Source organism: Rhyacophila brunnea, unplaced genomic scaffold (assembly GCF_057557595.1).
Source record: "Rhyacophila brunnea isolate RB1 unplaced genomic scaffold, BYU_Rbru_1.0 scaffold_24, whole genome shotgun sequence".
Classification (NCBI taxonomy): domain Eukaryota; kingdom Metazoa; phylum Arthropoda; class Insecta; order Trichoptera; family Rhyacophilidae; genus Rhyacophila; species Rhyacophila brunnea.
The window spans coordinates 21458156-21476672 of record NW_028232904.1 but is presented as its reverse complement, the minus strand read 5'-3'; the positions used below and the strand labels follow the sequence as shown (position 1 = coordinate 21476672).

Genomic DNA, 18517 nt, shown 5'->3' with positions numbered 1-18517 from the left:
AAACCTTTCTACGCCCACTGGCTCAACTGACCCCATTGGGTCCCATCTGGCATTTGTGACATTAATGTAAATTTAGTCTTGTAAACATCGTCTTTGTTACAGTTTTTTGATGAAGTTACATGACCAAATAAACAACTTAACTGGTTTAAAAGATATCATTTCTTATTTCTTCATTAATTAGAAGCTATACTGCTTTGAGCAAAATCATGATCAAGTGACCCCGCTCTGCCCTACTAGATTATTTGTTAGGTTAGGTTAGGTTTTCTTTATTGAATTCGTGATTTTTGCCAAAATCAGCCATGAAAATTGAATTGGATACCGTATGCTATGCGGTCATCTCTTTCCGATAAGAAAGCTCACGGCGAACTGTGCCACGGTGAATTTTTTTACGTACAATTTACATGTAACTATAATCAGTTAACATAGCCTTATAATGGCGTACCATAAGGTGACAGTCTAGGGCCGTTTATTATTATAAATTATGATATGTTATTTCTATGTAGTATTAATTGTCGTTTATTTGATACTCGAAAACGTGCTGAATCAATAAATCACACCAAAATTATTATTAATTCATATGTTTTCTTCACTTAAAATAAATCTATTTGCAATATATTAAAACAACACTCACCCATTTTGCTGTTTGAATGAATGCCCGTATGTCTAACTCTATAAAAAAAATCTGTTATGCTGGCACTGTGATATTTTTGTAATCCGTGGAATTATTTGATTTTCTCATATAAATTAAATATAACTGCTTAACTGATCTCTACGAATTGAAATGAGCCAACTGCATTTGAAAGAAAATTATTGTCCCTCGGGAACATCTGGTATATCCATTTTTATGTCTTGAATTAAACATATTGCATTCAATTGTTATAATATAATAATATAACAGGAAATTGGTATGTCATTGTGGAAGTACCTACAACTATTTTGTCGTAAATATATCACACACTGACGACTTATTTCAGTAAGAATTTCATTGACTTTTGATAGGTAATCACGTCCGTTCGGGTAAAAAAACAGTTAATTCAGTGTCAATATGGAGTTATAGACATTGCAACGACACTTTATATTTTATAGCTGTCAGATCATATCTGCAACTCGTAGAATGGTTAGAAGTTATTAATTCAACTGGCGTTAACGTGGTAGAATTCCATTATAATGGTTTTGAAACAAAGTTATTTTTGTTAATTCTACTTTAATTATTAACACAAATAACTTTGTTTCAAAACCAGTTAACATTTAACCGAATTGTGAGTAGTCGTCGTTTTCGATAAACATTTAAGTACAAAAAATAACTAAGATTCTTTGGATATTTAATTGAAAATTTAACTTCAAGCCGTTATTTTTCTGAATGTTGAAATTTGCAGGCGTCAATGTGTGATCAATTGAAATTATGCAATTTTATAATGAGACTAAAATGGACATATCACTACCTGCCCAAAATGACTTAATGTAAGTTTCTATATAATACGGTAAACAAAAATGTAGGTATTGCCGTTTGCAGTAACACAATACAAAAGTTGTTTTTCGTATTATGAATGCTTGTTTTTTTGATTTTTTTTTAATATTTGCTTTCTTGCAACAAAATAACAAGAGATATTATGAGTGTAATAATCATGGATGAATTTCATAGTGTCAACTTTCCTCTGTGTGCACTTCTTAAGAATGTCTTTTACTTTTAGTGTCTGCATATTAATGGATTTTAAAACATTACTGTCACAACAACAATTATTGACAGCTGTTTTTTAAAATAATAGAAAAATACTTGTTACAAAACCAGATTCAAAATTTCAATGAAAAATCGATTATAAAGTAACTGCGCCAACCGGACGAGCTCTTGGCCGTTTATTGCTTTAATTTACAATTACAATTTAAATTATTAAATTTTATAAATAACCGGTGTTGTTTGAAATTATAGATTTTTTGTTTTGGACCTGGTTTTGTGTTTATTATTTTTGTTTTGATATCGATATTTACTTGCTCCCCGATCTGTGAATGACTTTTTTTTAATTTGATGTTATGCTGGAAGGAATCTACACAGATCTCATGCATATTGGACTAGGATGGACAAAAACATAATGCATCTTTCATTTTATTTTTAATGCACTTTGATTTCGGCACTTTAAATTAAAGACGATCAAATTAATATATCTCACTACGTTTAAACAATAATTATGCACGTTTCATTTTCAAAATAACTAAGTATATTGAAGAAACTTTTCTTATATAGAAATGGCGCCTGTACTTATGAAAATGCGGGGGGAAAGGGCTTCTCACATATTCAATATTTTTGCATAAAATAATGACATTTACGTCAAAATGAAACTTGTTTCAGTTAATCATTGATATGGTCACCACACCATCAGGAATAAAAATCAAGATCTCTGAGAATATGCATATCCAAAGTTAAACAAATAACTAAGTATATAAAATATTCGTTATTTGAAACTTGAGGTTTTGAAAAATATCTTGTTATGATACAAAAGTTCACTATCATTTATATTAATCTAAATAATTACAAGATAAAAAGAACTTTTTATATACCACGTTTTTAAATTTTCTGTTGAATCATATTATAAACTTGACAATTCTATGTATTAATAATTTAGGACAAATAAGGCAGTTGTCAACAAATCATTTTTTTGCTATTTTGCAAGAAACAAACAGAAATGTCATTTTGATTTCCATAGTAACGCACGTATATATTAATAATTTAGTTGCTAGGACGACCCCCTTAGCAACCAATGATAGTTGGATTACGGATTTCTTCCGAAATAACTTTACATACAAAACAGAATTAACTGAAAATGAATTCAATTCTACTTAAAGATGGCTTAAAGTATTAAAAGAATGCATTGGCATCGTGTTCTGATATATTCTAAAAGTTTCAAATGTCTAGCTAGTCGGGAAGTTGGTTAAAAATCGATTGCAAGATTTGTACTGGATAAACAACCACCGGACAAACAAGAATACGAGCTAAGAAAAACGTGGTAATATGAACTTGTCTATGGTCATTTATAGATAATATTAATACAATGATGCAAACGGAGATGAAACAGTTGTCATCGAGTCTTCCTATAATGTAGTCGACACGCGCCACTGTTCCGTGTGTCTCACCATATCTAAATTCCAAAGTATAATGTAAACCTTTCAACTCAAACTAAAATCAATATGACAGTTATTTCTTAGTGCCGTGTTACCGAACTTTATTACTATAAAATAAAACCAATAAAATACCAACTCGTATATTATTCATCAATGCCCGAACATATGTCATTCACACTCAAGCAACCATCTGAACTTAAGCTTAACATCGGGGGTAAGAAAAACACTACGTCCATCCCCCCGATAGTTTCATTCACAGATCCGGAGCAAGTAATAAACGATCTATTCGATGTCTATCAACCCGTTTGACTATGATAATAATAATTGCATTGTGCTATGATTTTATTACTTAGTTGCACGTTGTCGACTAGTTTGTGTATAGTGTGCATCAATAGCTTTGTTGTCTTGTCGCACGCAGGTATCGGCGCTCCTCCCAACAGCTGTCGAGGAGTGATGAGAGCATTACCCAGCCTTACAGAAGGTAAGTCTGAAACGCCACCATTCCACACGACACATAATCGAACACACACGAACATATTTATTGTAACACACCACAGGTGACGGGAGCACCCCCATATACTGTCCGACATCAAGGTCTCATCGATAACAGGAAGTCGCTGAAGTCGCATATTTTAAGACTTCTCCGTGACGTACCTGTAATGGGGGCAACGCGCGTTTAAATAATGTATCGGCTCAATTTTTAGATGCGACCCCCTTTCTTCTTCGCAATAAACCAAAAGTTTACTAATAATAATTCTAACATCACTCCTGATCGTTTCAGACATTTTTATTATAAAAAGCATCACATTACGTGAATTGATAGATCCGTACACCACGGAATCGTAAAATAAAATGATAAATTTGGGGGCGTTCCTCGTTTGACAACGGAAGTGCGATTAACTGTACAGGGGAGGCTTGTTAGTTCACAGTTTTAACGCGTGGACATGAAGTTCTTATTCGACAATAGTAATATCGATAATTCTCGACCGATACTTTTTCGCCAGTATCGAATCATTCCAAACTTTTTTCCATAGTTCGAATATTTAAATGCTGATTGACGATGACAATGCATTAAAATGTTTGCAATATTTTCAGTGATGTAGAAAGTATTTTCTTTTTATATCTTTCTATTTATTGTTCGTAGGCATTGCAATATCGGTAACCCAGTATTTTTCGATACCAGACACATTCGACAAAATCAAACATATTCGGCATTGAAAGTGGAAACAAAATTTATTAATTGACACAAAAAGCTTAACAGGGCTGTAATTTTTTTGTGGGGTTACGCGATGTCTGGTTTACCTCCGTGACCCTTCATCGTCCTTAGTGACCAGCAACGAAACGTCATGCTATAAGATATTAATATTTTGAAAATATTTATATATATATATACGTAGTATAATATTGGTACTTAGATACTTCTGTTTTTTTTTCAATTACTTAGTAGTATTTTTATTCGGTATTGCAATCCCTAATTGTTCGCCAATAAATGTAATAATAACCTAAATAATATCTTCTACACTGTTTTTAAGTTAATACTTTGACAGTTGTAGTCGTTTTGGGTCATGTGTTTTAAACATCCAACCCCCCCCCCCCCCCCGCAGAGAGCTCATTAATGCATAACGAAGTACAAGATTATGTACCGTGAAATTGGAGATTAGACCAACACTGTTTTTGTTTTCAAGACTGTTTGCACATAATTAGTGTTTTATGACTTTTTTGTTAGATAGTGCACTATAAATTTGGTATTATGGAGGTTCCAATCTAGGGATTCCAATCCCGGGATCCCGAGCTATTTTCGATACCTATGAATCCCAGGATTGATAAACATAATCCCGAATCTTTCGGGATTGTTTTTTTTATAAAATTTTATTGAAAATAAAATAAAAACGAAAATATAACAGGAAAAATACTTTTAATAACAAATAACTACATTAGAAATAAACTGAGTTTGAATGAAGTTTGATTTATACCCACGTGTAAGTTGCCGATTCATTTTATTTTTTCACATAAATTAATAAAAATGAGAAAGATTGGAAAAAACAATGCTTAGCACTATTAACAAAGTAATTCCGCCATGATCTCATACGTTTTACGGCAGTTTCATATTTGGCTGACTAATTAGATTTATGAAGCGGAAAGGCCATAAGTACACCATGATTTGCTTTACTATTTTGAATCTCGCTAACCCACTCATTAAGTGTTTACTATCAGAAACAGCAATCTCATATTAAATTCACATTATTATTTGTATTACAATAATATTTACTCCATTAAGCTTATGTATTTCCAAGATTGAACGTATACAATATTAACAATAAATATCTTAAACAGTATAAATTATACTAGATTTATTTTTGACCGATTTTATCAATGTTATTTGTAAATATAATTTTTTTATATTAACAATGGAAAAAAATGCCAATCCCGGGATTGTCAAATTGTAATACCGAAATCCCGGGATCAGAATTTTGGCTCGGGATTGGATTCCTTACTTGCAACCTTTGTCAATATTAAGGCATATCGCAGACCATAGTGATAAGGTCAAGATTGTAGTTAGACAGTATGTGTCCAGTCCGGGGTAAAACCGCTTGTATGCGATAGGAAATTTCTGTCTATTTTAAACTAGTCTACCACTATTCATAATGAGATTTTGTTGAATTGTATTTGAATGTCACTTGATAATTTTGGTTATACGCTAACATAATAATTGTATTACTTATGTGAAATATCGTTGTAATTCTCACTGTTAGTTTAATAGACATACAGATATCGCTAATTACAACATATCCACTAATAAGACAACTTACACAAAAGATAGTATAAGATAATAATAATAATTAATTACAATTATTATTAAATTTGTCGCCTCCCCTAATCCCCCTGTGTCACGATGCACAAAGGCTGTTTTGATTGATTGCCCGCTCAAAGGAATTTCTCGGGCGACAATAATGACAAGCGCCCGTTCACACTGCACCACCGATTGATCGAATTATTCTCACCGAATCGGCGAATTGTATCATTCGCATTTAAAAAAAAAATCACATTTGTGATTTTAACAGTAATAATAAAATTACACAAACATGACCAATTGTTATTAGTCTCAGCACGAGAAAAATAAAACCGTGTATATATCGTGCATCAACGGACGTATATACATTTCGGTAACCACGGGCAACCAGTGTACAGTTTTCAATCGATCGCGTTGTGCTTTAAATAATATATGTATTGAGTAAACTGGTATTATCTCACGCGTTGGCTTATAATGTCGTGGGTCCCGGGTTCGAATCCTGGATCTGGCAAATTCACATATTGTTTTTTCAAATAGTATGGAGCTAATAGGTTGATTGAGTAAGTGGTTAATATCCATTTCTCGTAAAAACAAAATCTGTTAACACATTCGCTGCTGACTAGATAATGATTTTTTAATTACCATCTTTAAAATGCACGTTAACTACATCGATCGGCCACCTGGTCATTACGCGCCAGGTGCGTCTTCAGCGTCCAAAGTATTAATACAAACATCCACTCTGTAGAGGCCATATTATGTTCCTATTAGAATCGGACATGGTCAAAAAATAAAATAAATATTTTTTTAATCCGAACATTTATAGATTTATGATCTTTTGAGAAAGTTCTAATTTAAGTGCAATTGGCTTAATGGTATAACAAATAAAGGGCCAAACTTTAAATTTAATAGTTATTATATTCAATATTAAATAGCGTTAGCAGAATATGACAATACTGATGTAATATATAAATTAACACAAAGTGTTATAAATCTATTCTTATTACAATCAATTATTGTTCAATCACTGCGGTTTTATATTAGCTTTTGTTATTTATTATGACTTCATTTTGTCTATGTGCTCCTTAAAGTCATGTAAACTCACTCAACGTACACTTGAATACTTGGCAACCTCACTTTTGGTTAACTGCTCCCCAGTAATAAAAAATATTGATGCTTCCGTAGTACAATAAATTATTAAATCAATCATGGTGTCATGGTATCAATAATATAAAATGAAACAGTTTCCATGATTTTCCCCCTTGCTACTCGATCAATTCGAATAGATTATTCGGTGTTCGATCAATTCGGTGCCCGTGTGAACGAGGCATTGGCGACTCGGGACTTGGCACATTTTGATACCCTCCCTTTGTCAAGAAAATGATATTTTGAGATGTTACAGGGATAGCGGGATATATGCAAGCCTCACGTACTAAATTGTTATACATATGGGGGGTACTAAGGAGGGATGTCACATTTTTTATGGCCGGGGTAATATATTATTCAGTTGGTTTCCCTGAAACTTGTTTTTATATGACAGTTCCCTAATGTGGAATACTTACTTTCTTTTATAGCACGACGTAATTGTCTTCTTTTCTTCAGTATATTTTTTACCAATATTTCCATTATATATTTCAAAATTTAAACTTTACTCGTTTTGCGATGTGTTATATTTATTTCATTTAATTCACCTAATATAAACCTATTCAATCGCCCACGATGGCCGAGCGGCTAACGCGTCGGCTTCTACTATCGTGGATCCCGGGTTCGAATCCCGTTTGGCAAAAAATCACAGATTGTTTTTCAATGTTTGCTTGGACCTAAAGTATAGATAGACCTAATAGATTGAGCAAGTGTCTAACATCAATTTGTCGTAAATCAAAAATCGGTTAAAAAACCTTTTTGCGAGACGGCGCAGATCCACATAATATGATTATAGAGACAATAATAATATAAAAATATCAACAACTCGTATTGTACTCAACGATCAGGAGATATCTATCAATTTTAATACTTTGCCAAAACCGGAATTTCCTTTTTTAAATACTTAAATAACAATCAAATACCTATTTGAAAAAATACTACATCAATAATTATTGTAATATATATATTTTTTAATATAATGCATACTGCCATCTTCTTACATTCTTCTATATCGTGGTATTAAATACATGCATAATTATTATCAAGTAACGCGATGTCGGTAATAGCGTATTGATAGTGTACGCGACCGCTTAAAAAATATTTCGTTCGTTAAACAGATGTGGACAAAAGACGCGATACGATTTTCCTGCCGATAAACGTATTATTCTACGTTAAAATTATCCCCACAGGTGAGTTATAAATGGACAATCCTACCATTGCAATAATATTATCACAACTGCAAAGCACACATTCAAATACTAACTATCAATTATTGAACACAAAACTACTAACAATTTTCTTTTCACTTCTGAATTTCCAGCGCATGCAATTTTCACTGCAACTATTATGACATAAAAATCATAAGAATTTTTATTATACAACGAATGATTTTTTGCATGGACGTTTGTTGCACTGTTTTTGTAATGTTACTAGATGAAAAAGTTTCTATTGAAAATTGTATTTTTATCAAATGTAAATAAATGAACTTTTTTTTTATTAAAATTTCACATTTCTTGTGTTTAGTGACTGCCAAGTTAATCAATTAACTGTGACGAATCTTCAATAGGAACATAGCTTACTAAGAAGTTAAATAATAATATAGGTAATGGTTTTGAAATAAAGTTTTTGTTTATTTATACGCTATTAACGTTGGACTGGTGTTTTGGGCGTCGATATAAAGCCGTCACCAGAATGATTCAATTATAACTAAAACAAAAAATCAAACAGCGAACGTTTGTTCGTGATCTGCACAGTATCATGTCAGAATGCGAGGATGTATTTTTTGAACAAACATCTGCCTTTGCACAAAACAGTCGGGGTAGTCATTTGTATTTAATTATATTTAATTCACACACTGGTGATTGTTGTATTTTTGCACCATTTTATTACGAGATCACTAAATTACTTTCATCTAGGTAAAATACAGTTTTGTAAATATTGAATATGGATGTATAAAGAATAACATCAACAATTTACAACGATAGTTCAGCTGAGATTGAAACAACGTGGTGATCTTCTTTAAAACATTTAAAAATGAGTTGCAGTTGCCTTGCGATCTTTTGAGATAACCCACAGTAAAAAAAACCACAAGAGCACTGTTTTTTTCTATTTAGAAGAAAAGTATTAAACTCACTCGAATATTAATGAGTGTGGGAGTCGATTTACATTTTTTTTTTTAATATATAGAGTATTATTATACTCCCAAGTAGAGTTGGGTATTTCCCGAGAAAATCTCAATCTCGAGATTCGGGATTTCCAGAAAAGAATTCTCGAGATATCGGGAAAATTAAAAAAACCTGTAAAAATTCTAAAATCAGTGTAAAAATAGACAGATTCCAAAAAAATATGATTTTTTAAAATAAAGTAAGAAGAAAAACAAAACAGAAGTAGGAAAACAAAAATACTTCAAAACATTACTTATTAGAATAGAATTTCAAAAAACACAGACTGTCAATGGCTGCGTCTGATAATCGCGTACGCTTTCGAGACACAAAATTTGCGCTCATTTTGAGTCGACGTTGGCTTAATTGTGTTAAATGCCCCGATCAATTTTGAACGTTTTGTATTTTCTGTCCACTTTTTTCTTATAAAAAAAAAATATTTGATGATAAAGAATTCCCGAAAAAAGATTCTCGAGATTCGGGATGGAGAATCTCGAAAATTTCTTGAGAATTCCCGTCGGAAAATTCCCGAAACCCAACTCCACTCCTAAGGCTGCAGACACACAGCACACTATGAGAAATAGAGCTCCATGATTGGTTAGAAAAGCCTCGATGACAGGCACACATTATTCATTGAAAAATGTGAGTTTTGATAGCCAACTATTTTCTTTGTATAGATTAATGCCTTTAGAATCACTAATATTTAACTAAAAAATGACAAAATTGCAAAATGTGAGTTATGGCTCAAGGCGGCTCAAATAGTCTATTTCTATTAGAAATAAATATCATGTAGGTACGTTGAAAATTGATTCAAATTGCGATTTTTCTAAATATTAAAATTTACAGTTGAGGCCCTAAATAGTCGTTAATGTGCGAATTATTTAAATTTTAAATTAGGGATTGGTTACCATTACAGGGAGAGGGTGTGGGTAGTAAAACTCTTTATTTCAAAACCATTATAATGAAATTCTACCGCGTATTAACTTAAAAAAAATTGAAAAAAAGTAATTATATCTGCAAATAATAATTTGTATTGGTGTGTCATATGGATATTCAATTAATGTTCGAAACGCTATTAAAATATTTACAGTAGAAAACGTAATGCAAAATGCCAATAAACATTGATTAAAAAGAATTATAAGTATTTATTACATGAAATAAACATTTTATGGCATCACCGCAATGTGCAATAACATTTTAAATATGCAATAAAATAAACTTATCCGCAGAGGTTGTATTATTTTAGTATATTTTTCATTAAATTATACATTACAATCGTCGTATTATAATTCTGCTATGCAACAAAATTGGTGAAGGGTTTTTGGGAGATTGTAGTTACATATTTTTTTCTGTTGGATTATCACAATTTTGACATGTTACTGTTTTGATGTGTTCGCAGGACGAAAAGCAGATCGGTGGATCATGGATTTGCGGCACCTTTTGATCTAGACTCGCTGCGGTCCAAAGTTGAGGGCAGGTTCGACGCCGTGCAGAAAGGTAATACAATTTCATAATCTTAGTATTAATTGCTAAAACCGATATTAGCCTGCGTTGCGGAGGAAGGCGTAAGGTTGAACGCAGAATACGTCTTGAGGATAGGGGTTGCGTCGAATATTTTACAACTGCAACCCGTGTCACCTCCTGTCAAGTGGTCAAGCGAGAAGATGCATTCTCATTTTTCCCTCAGTATGCTGGTTGCTGGGCATCGTCTGTTATTTAGGACTTGGGAGTGAACAAATGAACACCTCTAAATGGTTGAAAACGGCGATTGCCGGTTATTTTTTTCTTCGTAATCGACCATTACTATGAGTCAGCTCGAAAATGGTTCCGGTCTCTCTAGACCCCCAGAGGTGACATCCCCAAATGGGGACAATTCGAGGGTGTGACACCCGGCATTATTTTATTTAGCAATATGCCACTGACTGGGATCATTAACTCTCATACAAATTCTCAGGATTACCGTTCTTGTTTTTTTCTTGCATGAAAAAGTGGCACTTACGTAGGTACTTCAAACTGAAACTATTTTTATAGGCAAACTACAGAAGGTTGCATCTGGGTCCCATCATATCGCGGCCATAACGATAAAATGCACGTGTAAACACGTATTATCGTGCAAAATGCAAGATTGCATGCATGTAGGTATATATCAAAAAAATTCTACGGCTTCTGAATTTTCACGCAATAGTTGGAACTTTAGCAATATCTGCGCCTGCGCAGTAGAACGACGGTGGCGAACTTGCCGGAAAAAATACAAACTACACCGCGCAGAGGATTTTTGACGTTTGCCAATTTTCACAACCTGTCAAATAACACCATACAATGACAACCACGCGTCTCGCTTACGCTTTAAGAATGTGATTGGACAGTCTGCTCTTTTGCGTGTAAAAAGTTAGTATCGCGATAGTTGAATTTACATACTATTGGTGCCCGTGAATCCATGGATGTGTTCAGGCGCTATAACGCTAAGCAACTGAAACTTGGTTATCAGAATTTGATATATTATTTTCATTTTTCAGATGAAGAAGAAACGCCCTCCGTGAAGAGATATCCTGTCCCCCCGCCAATCAAAACTACAACATATGTGGTGAGTTAGTTGCCATCTTTGCTATTTCAGTTGACACTGTTTATTAATTAAATATAAATAATTTGGAAACACCTCAGAAACATACATATTAGAACAATTTTAAATAATTTCGATGCCGGGTGGGACTCAAACTCGCATTCATCGTATTCCGGCTAATGTGTTTAACCTCGTGGTCCGAAACTCTCACTTAGGAACTCCTGATTCGATTCTCGCTTCGGTCACAATACATTTATATGGTTTTCTCAAAGCCTGAGTGTTTATTAATCATCATTTCGCTTATATTCCTGCAATAATATTTCACTACTCTACTGTCATTGGGTCTCGTGGCCTCTTGTTGTGTTAATGTTAATAGAATATAAATATATTACATATATTTTTTTACAAATATATTCAAATTAAATAGCAATTTAGCCACCTGCACCGTACCAAATAATTGTAACGAAATTAATCAATAACTAACTATGTGACCGAGATATTTATCGATTTCGTTAATATCGGCTACTATTTTCTGTGATTTTGAATCAAGTATTTATTTAACAATAGGCAGGTATATATGTGCATAATTTGTATCCAATATTGATGTTTATTAAAGTATGTTATCAACATTTATTGCACTATAATCCTTGACGGGTCTTGGCCCCCTTCAAAAACTTCCTCCATCCTGGACGATCCAGCGCCGACACTCTCCGGTTGCTTTGACCGAGCATTCTTAAATCTCCTGTGGCGCAGTCCAGCCATCTCAATTTCGCCCGTCTGGGTATTATCTTACCCTCGAGGGTTGCGTACATAGCCCGACTTGCAGGTATACCCTCCGGCATTCTATGCACGTGGCTGATCTTGCGCAGTCTCTGCATTTCCATATGCCACGTGATCTTTTGACCCTCATAAAGTGTGTACAGCTCCTCATTTTACCTTGACCTTCAAATCCCATTTTCTTCAATAGCCCCAAGGATTATTATCAAAACTCTTCTCTCAAGGATATCCATATTTCTCTCATCCTCTTTCCTGAGTACCCAGCAGAGTTGTATATAAGGTTGTTTTGGTATTCCCTGAGAGTTCCTTGTGAATAAAGAAGCCTTTGGAGAGCAAAATAGCACCTGTTGGCGAGGTTCATCCGTCGTATGTTTTTGTGACAAGGGACACTAGATAAAAAAATAAATCCACAGTTTCAATAGCATCGCCGTTAATAAAGACGGTTACATTCTTAAATCTTGTTAATTATTCGTTGAATAAAAAATAGTTTATTAAATTAGTTGTTAAATGGCGTCAGGATCACTCAAAAATTTAGTTTTAATCCACTTACACTTGATAATAATTTTATATTAGGTAATATATTTTTTACACCCACGGTGGCCGCGCGGCTTAAGCGTTGGACTATAACGCCGTGGGTCCCAGGCTCGAATCCTGGGTCTGGCAAGTACACATATTGTTTTTCAATTTGTGTGTGGGTGAGGGAGGGTATGGACCCAATAGGTTGAGCAAGTGGCTGACATCCATTTCTCGTAAAAAAACAAAATCTGTTAATACAAACCTCTACTCTGCGGAGGCCCATATGATCCTATTAGGATCGGACATGGTCGAAAGAAAATATATATATATTTTTTTAAGATTGTTAGATTCTTGAGTGTTTAATAATTATGTAGGTTAAATTAATAAAGAATGTTACATTGTTGAATTATTCGTTGATTAAAAAAAACATAATATTATGCTGATAGGAGACAACATTTGTGTAAATATAAAAACACAACCAGTGTCTTACAAGTGGAGCTTGCAATTTTTTTGTTTTTTTAAGATTTGAAATTTTGAGAATTAAATAATAAGTATTTAAGTATCTTACGCGAAGGTATATACTTGTAATGATTTTATTTTCTCAACGTAGATCACATTATGATAAGACAAAAGTACAGCATCCCTCCAGCAAACTCCATTATCAAAAAAATATCAACGGTGTAGTTCAATTGACAGGCATTGGAGTACAGCTCCACCGAACTTCACCGATTTCGCGTTGCAGACGATAAAAAGGGGATCGTCAGTGTGGTGTACTTCTTCCGACATAGGATGACATATGAAAAAAATTTGCAATCTCATATAATGTTTATAACTATTTTAAATACCTAATAAAATACGTATTCTCCATGGAGTCGTCATCGTAATAATAAAAAATTTCATCGCTCACTTAGCATTATAAAATTTTAACCAACTTAATTTTTTGCGCAAACAAAACTGTACAAATATTGTCTATATACCTCTAGCTGTTTTGAGGACCATTCCATAAGTTTAAATCATGAACCGTGCGATTATTTTTTTATTTTTATTGTGCGAATTTTAGTGTAAATTTAACATTATTAATATGGGCGAAATTGGTACCTACTGTTATTCAGGAGATCGAAAACTGATTCGTTGTCATAGTGTTTGCTACTTTCACTGTTTTTTATTATCGTAATAGATTTTTCTGTTTTCCCCGCGTGTTCTTCCACCTTCCCTCATCGACGTTTCGGGCTCGTTGCAACAATTGTGTTGATGAATTGTGCTGCAGGTGTATGAATGCGAATGATTAAGGTAGGCACATGTCAGTTCCATTGAAATCCGATTAGGACATTAAGTAAATTGCAAGTCATCAGTGAAAATTATTATATTATAACATGAGATGTTTTACCCACTCCGGAGAAGAATCATTTCGGAAGTTCGTGCCTAGACAAAAATTTCAAAATAGTAGTAGATCACTGCCAGTTTTGATACTCAGCCTAGTTAAAGTTGAACATGCCTGCATTAATTAGGTCATCCCAGAAATAGTAATAGTTTAGACGCCCCCGTCGGTTCATAGTGTCGAAGGTCTCGGGTTCGAATCCCGGTTCTGTCAAAATTGACGTGTGTTTGGATATAATAGTTTAAGCAAGAGGCTATAGCATCCATTTCTCGTTAAAAAAATATCTGCTGAAACAACCTCCACTCTCTTAAGACTCTTCGATCTTCTAATCGAACATGGTTTAAAAATTACTGAAAAATAATAATTTATATTAGTGATAGAACTACATTACCATAGTTTTTAAACGAGATATTTTTTCCACTATTATTTAAGATTTCTTGCCCTTAAATTTTAAAAAATCTATTTTACCACGTTTTTCTTAGCTCGTATTCTTGTTTGTCCGGTGGTTGTTTATCCAGTACAACTCTTGCAATCGATTTTTAACTAACTTCCCGACTAGCTAGACATTTGAAACTTTTAAAATATATCAGAACACGATGCCAATGCATTTTTCAATACGTTTAGCAATTTTTAAGTAGAATTGAAATCATGTTCAGTTAATTCTGTTTTGTATGAAAAGTTATTTCGGAAGAAATCCGTAATCCAATCCACTATTATTGGTTGCTAAAGGGGTGGTCCTAGCAACTAAATTATTAATATATACGTGCGTTACTATGGAAATCAAAATTACATTTCAGTATTCTATATTATTTTGTTTGTTGCAAAATAGCAAAAAATGATGTGTGGACAATTGCTCTACATAAAATTGTCAAGTTTATATGATTCAACAGAAAATTTAAAAACGTGGTAAGTATATAAAAAGTTCTTTTTATCTTGTAATTATTTTTATTGAAATCACAAGGTTTGGGAATGTAACATTCTTTATTGAACATACATAAATTATTTGAATAAACTATGTAGGTACTTGAAAAAATACGACGCCCAGCGGTACTCGAACCCGCGTTCACTGAATTCGCGCCAATGTGCTCTACATATCAATATATGTGCGTCCTATCTAGTTATGAAAAAAATAACTAGTAGTTTTTACATTTTTGAAGCGCTACTGCGATAACTGCGTTAATTTTGGCAGTCGGCTTTTGTATTTTAAATCAAAGTATTAATTTGGTACCTTAAATATAGGATCGTCGAAATTTTAGTTATACGTACCTACTTGCACTATAGGTATATATTTTTTATATAAAATTCTCTAGTGTTTTTGTTTTCAAATTATGTGTCCGTTGAATGTGAGTGTTAACATTTTCGTGAATTGGACAAATTCACAGATCGGACGTTGCCTTGTAAAAGTACACGCCAAACTTTTAAGTGTTCCCTTATGGTTTTTTTTTCGTTATATGCAATCGGTTTGCATTGTGACGTGGGTACCATTTCGTGTTCTGCGTTTAGTATTGATAATATTATTTCGTTACATGTGTCATATCATAACGCTACGTTCTGTCACAGTCAAACAGTATTACGGTGGAAAAAATGCAATATTCTGCGCATAATATTGCATAAAACTCAACGTATTTTCAGTGGATTTATAGTGCGTTAGTAAAGGGATATTGTTGGTTTTTTAAATAATAGTGTTACATCTCTCGTGTTTCAGTCGAAAACATTGAATATTTTACCTACGCATTGCTTTGTATAAAACCCGTGAAATAGTATTTTATAGAATACTCCTAAGGAAAAACGTGTTTTGTTAAGTGAATTTATAGTTAGAACGTTAGAAAAAGAACGTATATCTATTATTTTACAAATGAATTAAACGTGTTTATAGATAGAGCGTTCGTGTAAACGCAGGCGTGTCCAATTCGTTGATTGCGGGATGAATTCGCAGTGAGTCAGCGTTGCCATCTTATATCTCTATTTTTCATGCCAGATCTAGCATTTTTAAATATACAACTAGCTTTCATACTATGCAGCGTTAAATCTAGCGTTTTTAGACACCGCAAATATACTAAAATCTCTCATAAAAAAGCGGGAATATTATCACCAATTTCTTTAAAAATCAACAATTATTATAATAATAATATGTATGTAACACAGGGGAGGGCAAACTTTTTGGATGGAGGGCCAAATTCAAGAATTCAAAATGAGCGGCGGGCCGCAAGTAAAATACCATTTTTAGATATACACTATTTATTATCACGAAAAATAAACATTACAAAAAATTTAATGAGAAGAATGAAATTGTTGTACATTTTTTTAAATTCAGGTGTTAATTTTGTAGTTGATATTCTCATAACTGCTTGTAAATGGGCATCGGAGATATTTGATCGTAAAGAATTTTTATTGAGGTTCATGATCGAAAATGTTTGTTCACATATATAGGTTGATCCAAAAACAACGAACATTTTTCTTGCATAATCTTTAAGTTGGTCGAATTTGTTTGAATTAATGGCATTATAAAATTTGGAGATTTCTTCACGACGATGCAATTCTCTTAAATCAGTGTCACACTGCAGATCAATAATCTCAAGTTGTAGCTCTGTCGGTACACCATCAATATCTATTGAAATCGATGTTCAACGTAGAAAATAGTGGTTACATAGTGTAAGACGAGACGCAAGGAAGACGTATTGAGATAATACATTTACGAAACAATAAATTCTTCAAATTTTTATCTACCTATTTCAATATTTTTTAAAAAATTATAAAAAAGTTATTCGTAATCAGAAGTACAATATTAATGATGGCGGGCCGCAAAAAAATACCCGGCGGGCCACAGTTTGCCCTCCCCTGATGTAACACATGATATTTTAGTGACGATGTGATTATTTTTTGATTGTGTGACATAATTATGTATTTATTAATTGCTAAGTCCTTCGATGTATTTTGTTCTCGCTATACAATGTTAAAAATTATGACCAATTTTTTATACATTTATTTTTAATAAAAAAATCTAGCATTTTTTTCTGCCAACTGGTTTATTTTCTTACCCTAATTGGCGTATTTTCGTCAATGGCAATTATTGGCGACACTGGTTCGCTACATTCAGTACCTACTAAAATACTGCAGTACATTCAATTGTAATATAATATGATAATATCTATATTTTGAACGGAAAGCTTGTACCATTCCAATTTATTTCCTATACTTACCAGCTTACGTGAAAGTTCTTTACACATTAAATATGAAGAAACACGCGTGAACCGTGGTATCACTTGATTCGTATTCATACACTCACGACCTGCCGCAAAAGTAAGCGAAATTATGTAAATCCCCACGCTTTAAAATGAGACGTAGTTTCCCTGCTGAGTGCAATGAATGCCCAAAAAATACTATAACGAGTGTCACTAGCCAAATATTATAATACCTCTGTTAATTAAAAGTGAATAGTAGATCACAGCCCACTTGAAGATGGACGTGTCGGGTATAAAAGTATTGTTAATACATAGTCACATTATAATAGTTAAGTTTAAGTTAAGTTATAATTTAATAGAATTGATATTTCGAATGCTATCATTATTTTTGTTTGCGTTTCTAAAACATTGGTAAATGGTGATGTTGACTGATGTATATTCAAAAGCGAATTCGACATGTTTGTAGAGTGATTGAACAAGGATATTGTCGGTTTTCAAACAGTAAACAGTCAGTCGAAACGATAATGGAGAGATAATCGGTTGAAAAAATCCAATATGTTGCGATGTTGATAATTTAGTAGAATAACTCCTAACGTAAAAGTGTTTCAAGTGGATTTATAGACGATATTACGTACATTAGTAAAAGGTTATATTGAAAAGTGTATTAGACATGTTTATTAATCGTTAGTACCTATATAAGGATATTGTCAGTTTATAAAATAAACAGTGCATTGTCAACAAAATGATAATGGAGAGATGGAAATGACGCACGAGCAACAGGAAAATGTGAGACTATTATTTTAATCAATGTTTTGGAGTACTTATGTTTGACAATAAATTCGGGTGCGCTATGTAATATGGTTACATGTAATTTGTAAGTAATACATTTCACCGTTG

At 33.1% G+C, this 18517-nt stretch overlaps 1 protein-coding gene across 50 annotated transcripts in view; it reads left to right on the top strand.

Annotated features, from left to right (window-relative positions):
* The window catches only part of mtd (TLD domain-containing protein mustard), a 380034-nt gene that overhangs the window by 247906 nt on the left and 113611 nt on the right, over nucleotides 1–18517 (top strand). For 22 of the 50 annotated variants that reach the window (XM_085951051.1, XM_085951047.1, XM_085951045.1 and 19 more), the window contains 3 exons: nucleotides 3533–3595; nucleotides 10607–10704; nucleotides 11724–11791. In XM_085951051.1, the coding sequence (XP_085807177.1) occupies nucleotides 3533–3595; nucleotides 10607–10704; nucleotides 11724–11791 (229 nt within the window). The other 28 variants (XM_085951044.1, XM_085951049.1, XM_085951048.1 and 25 more) reach the window with 10 other exon arrangements.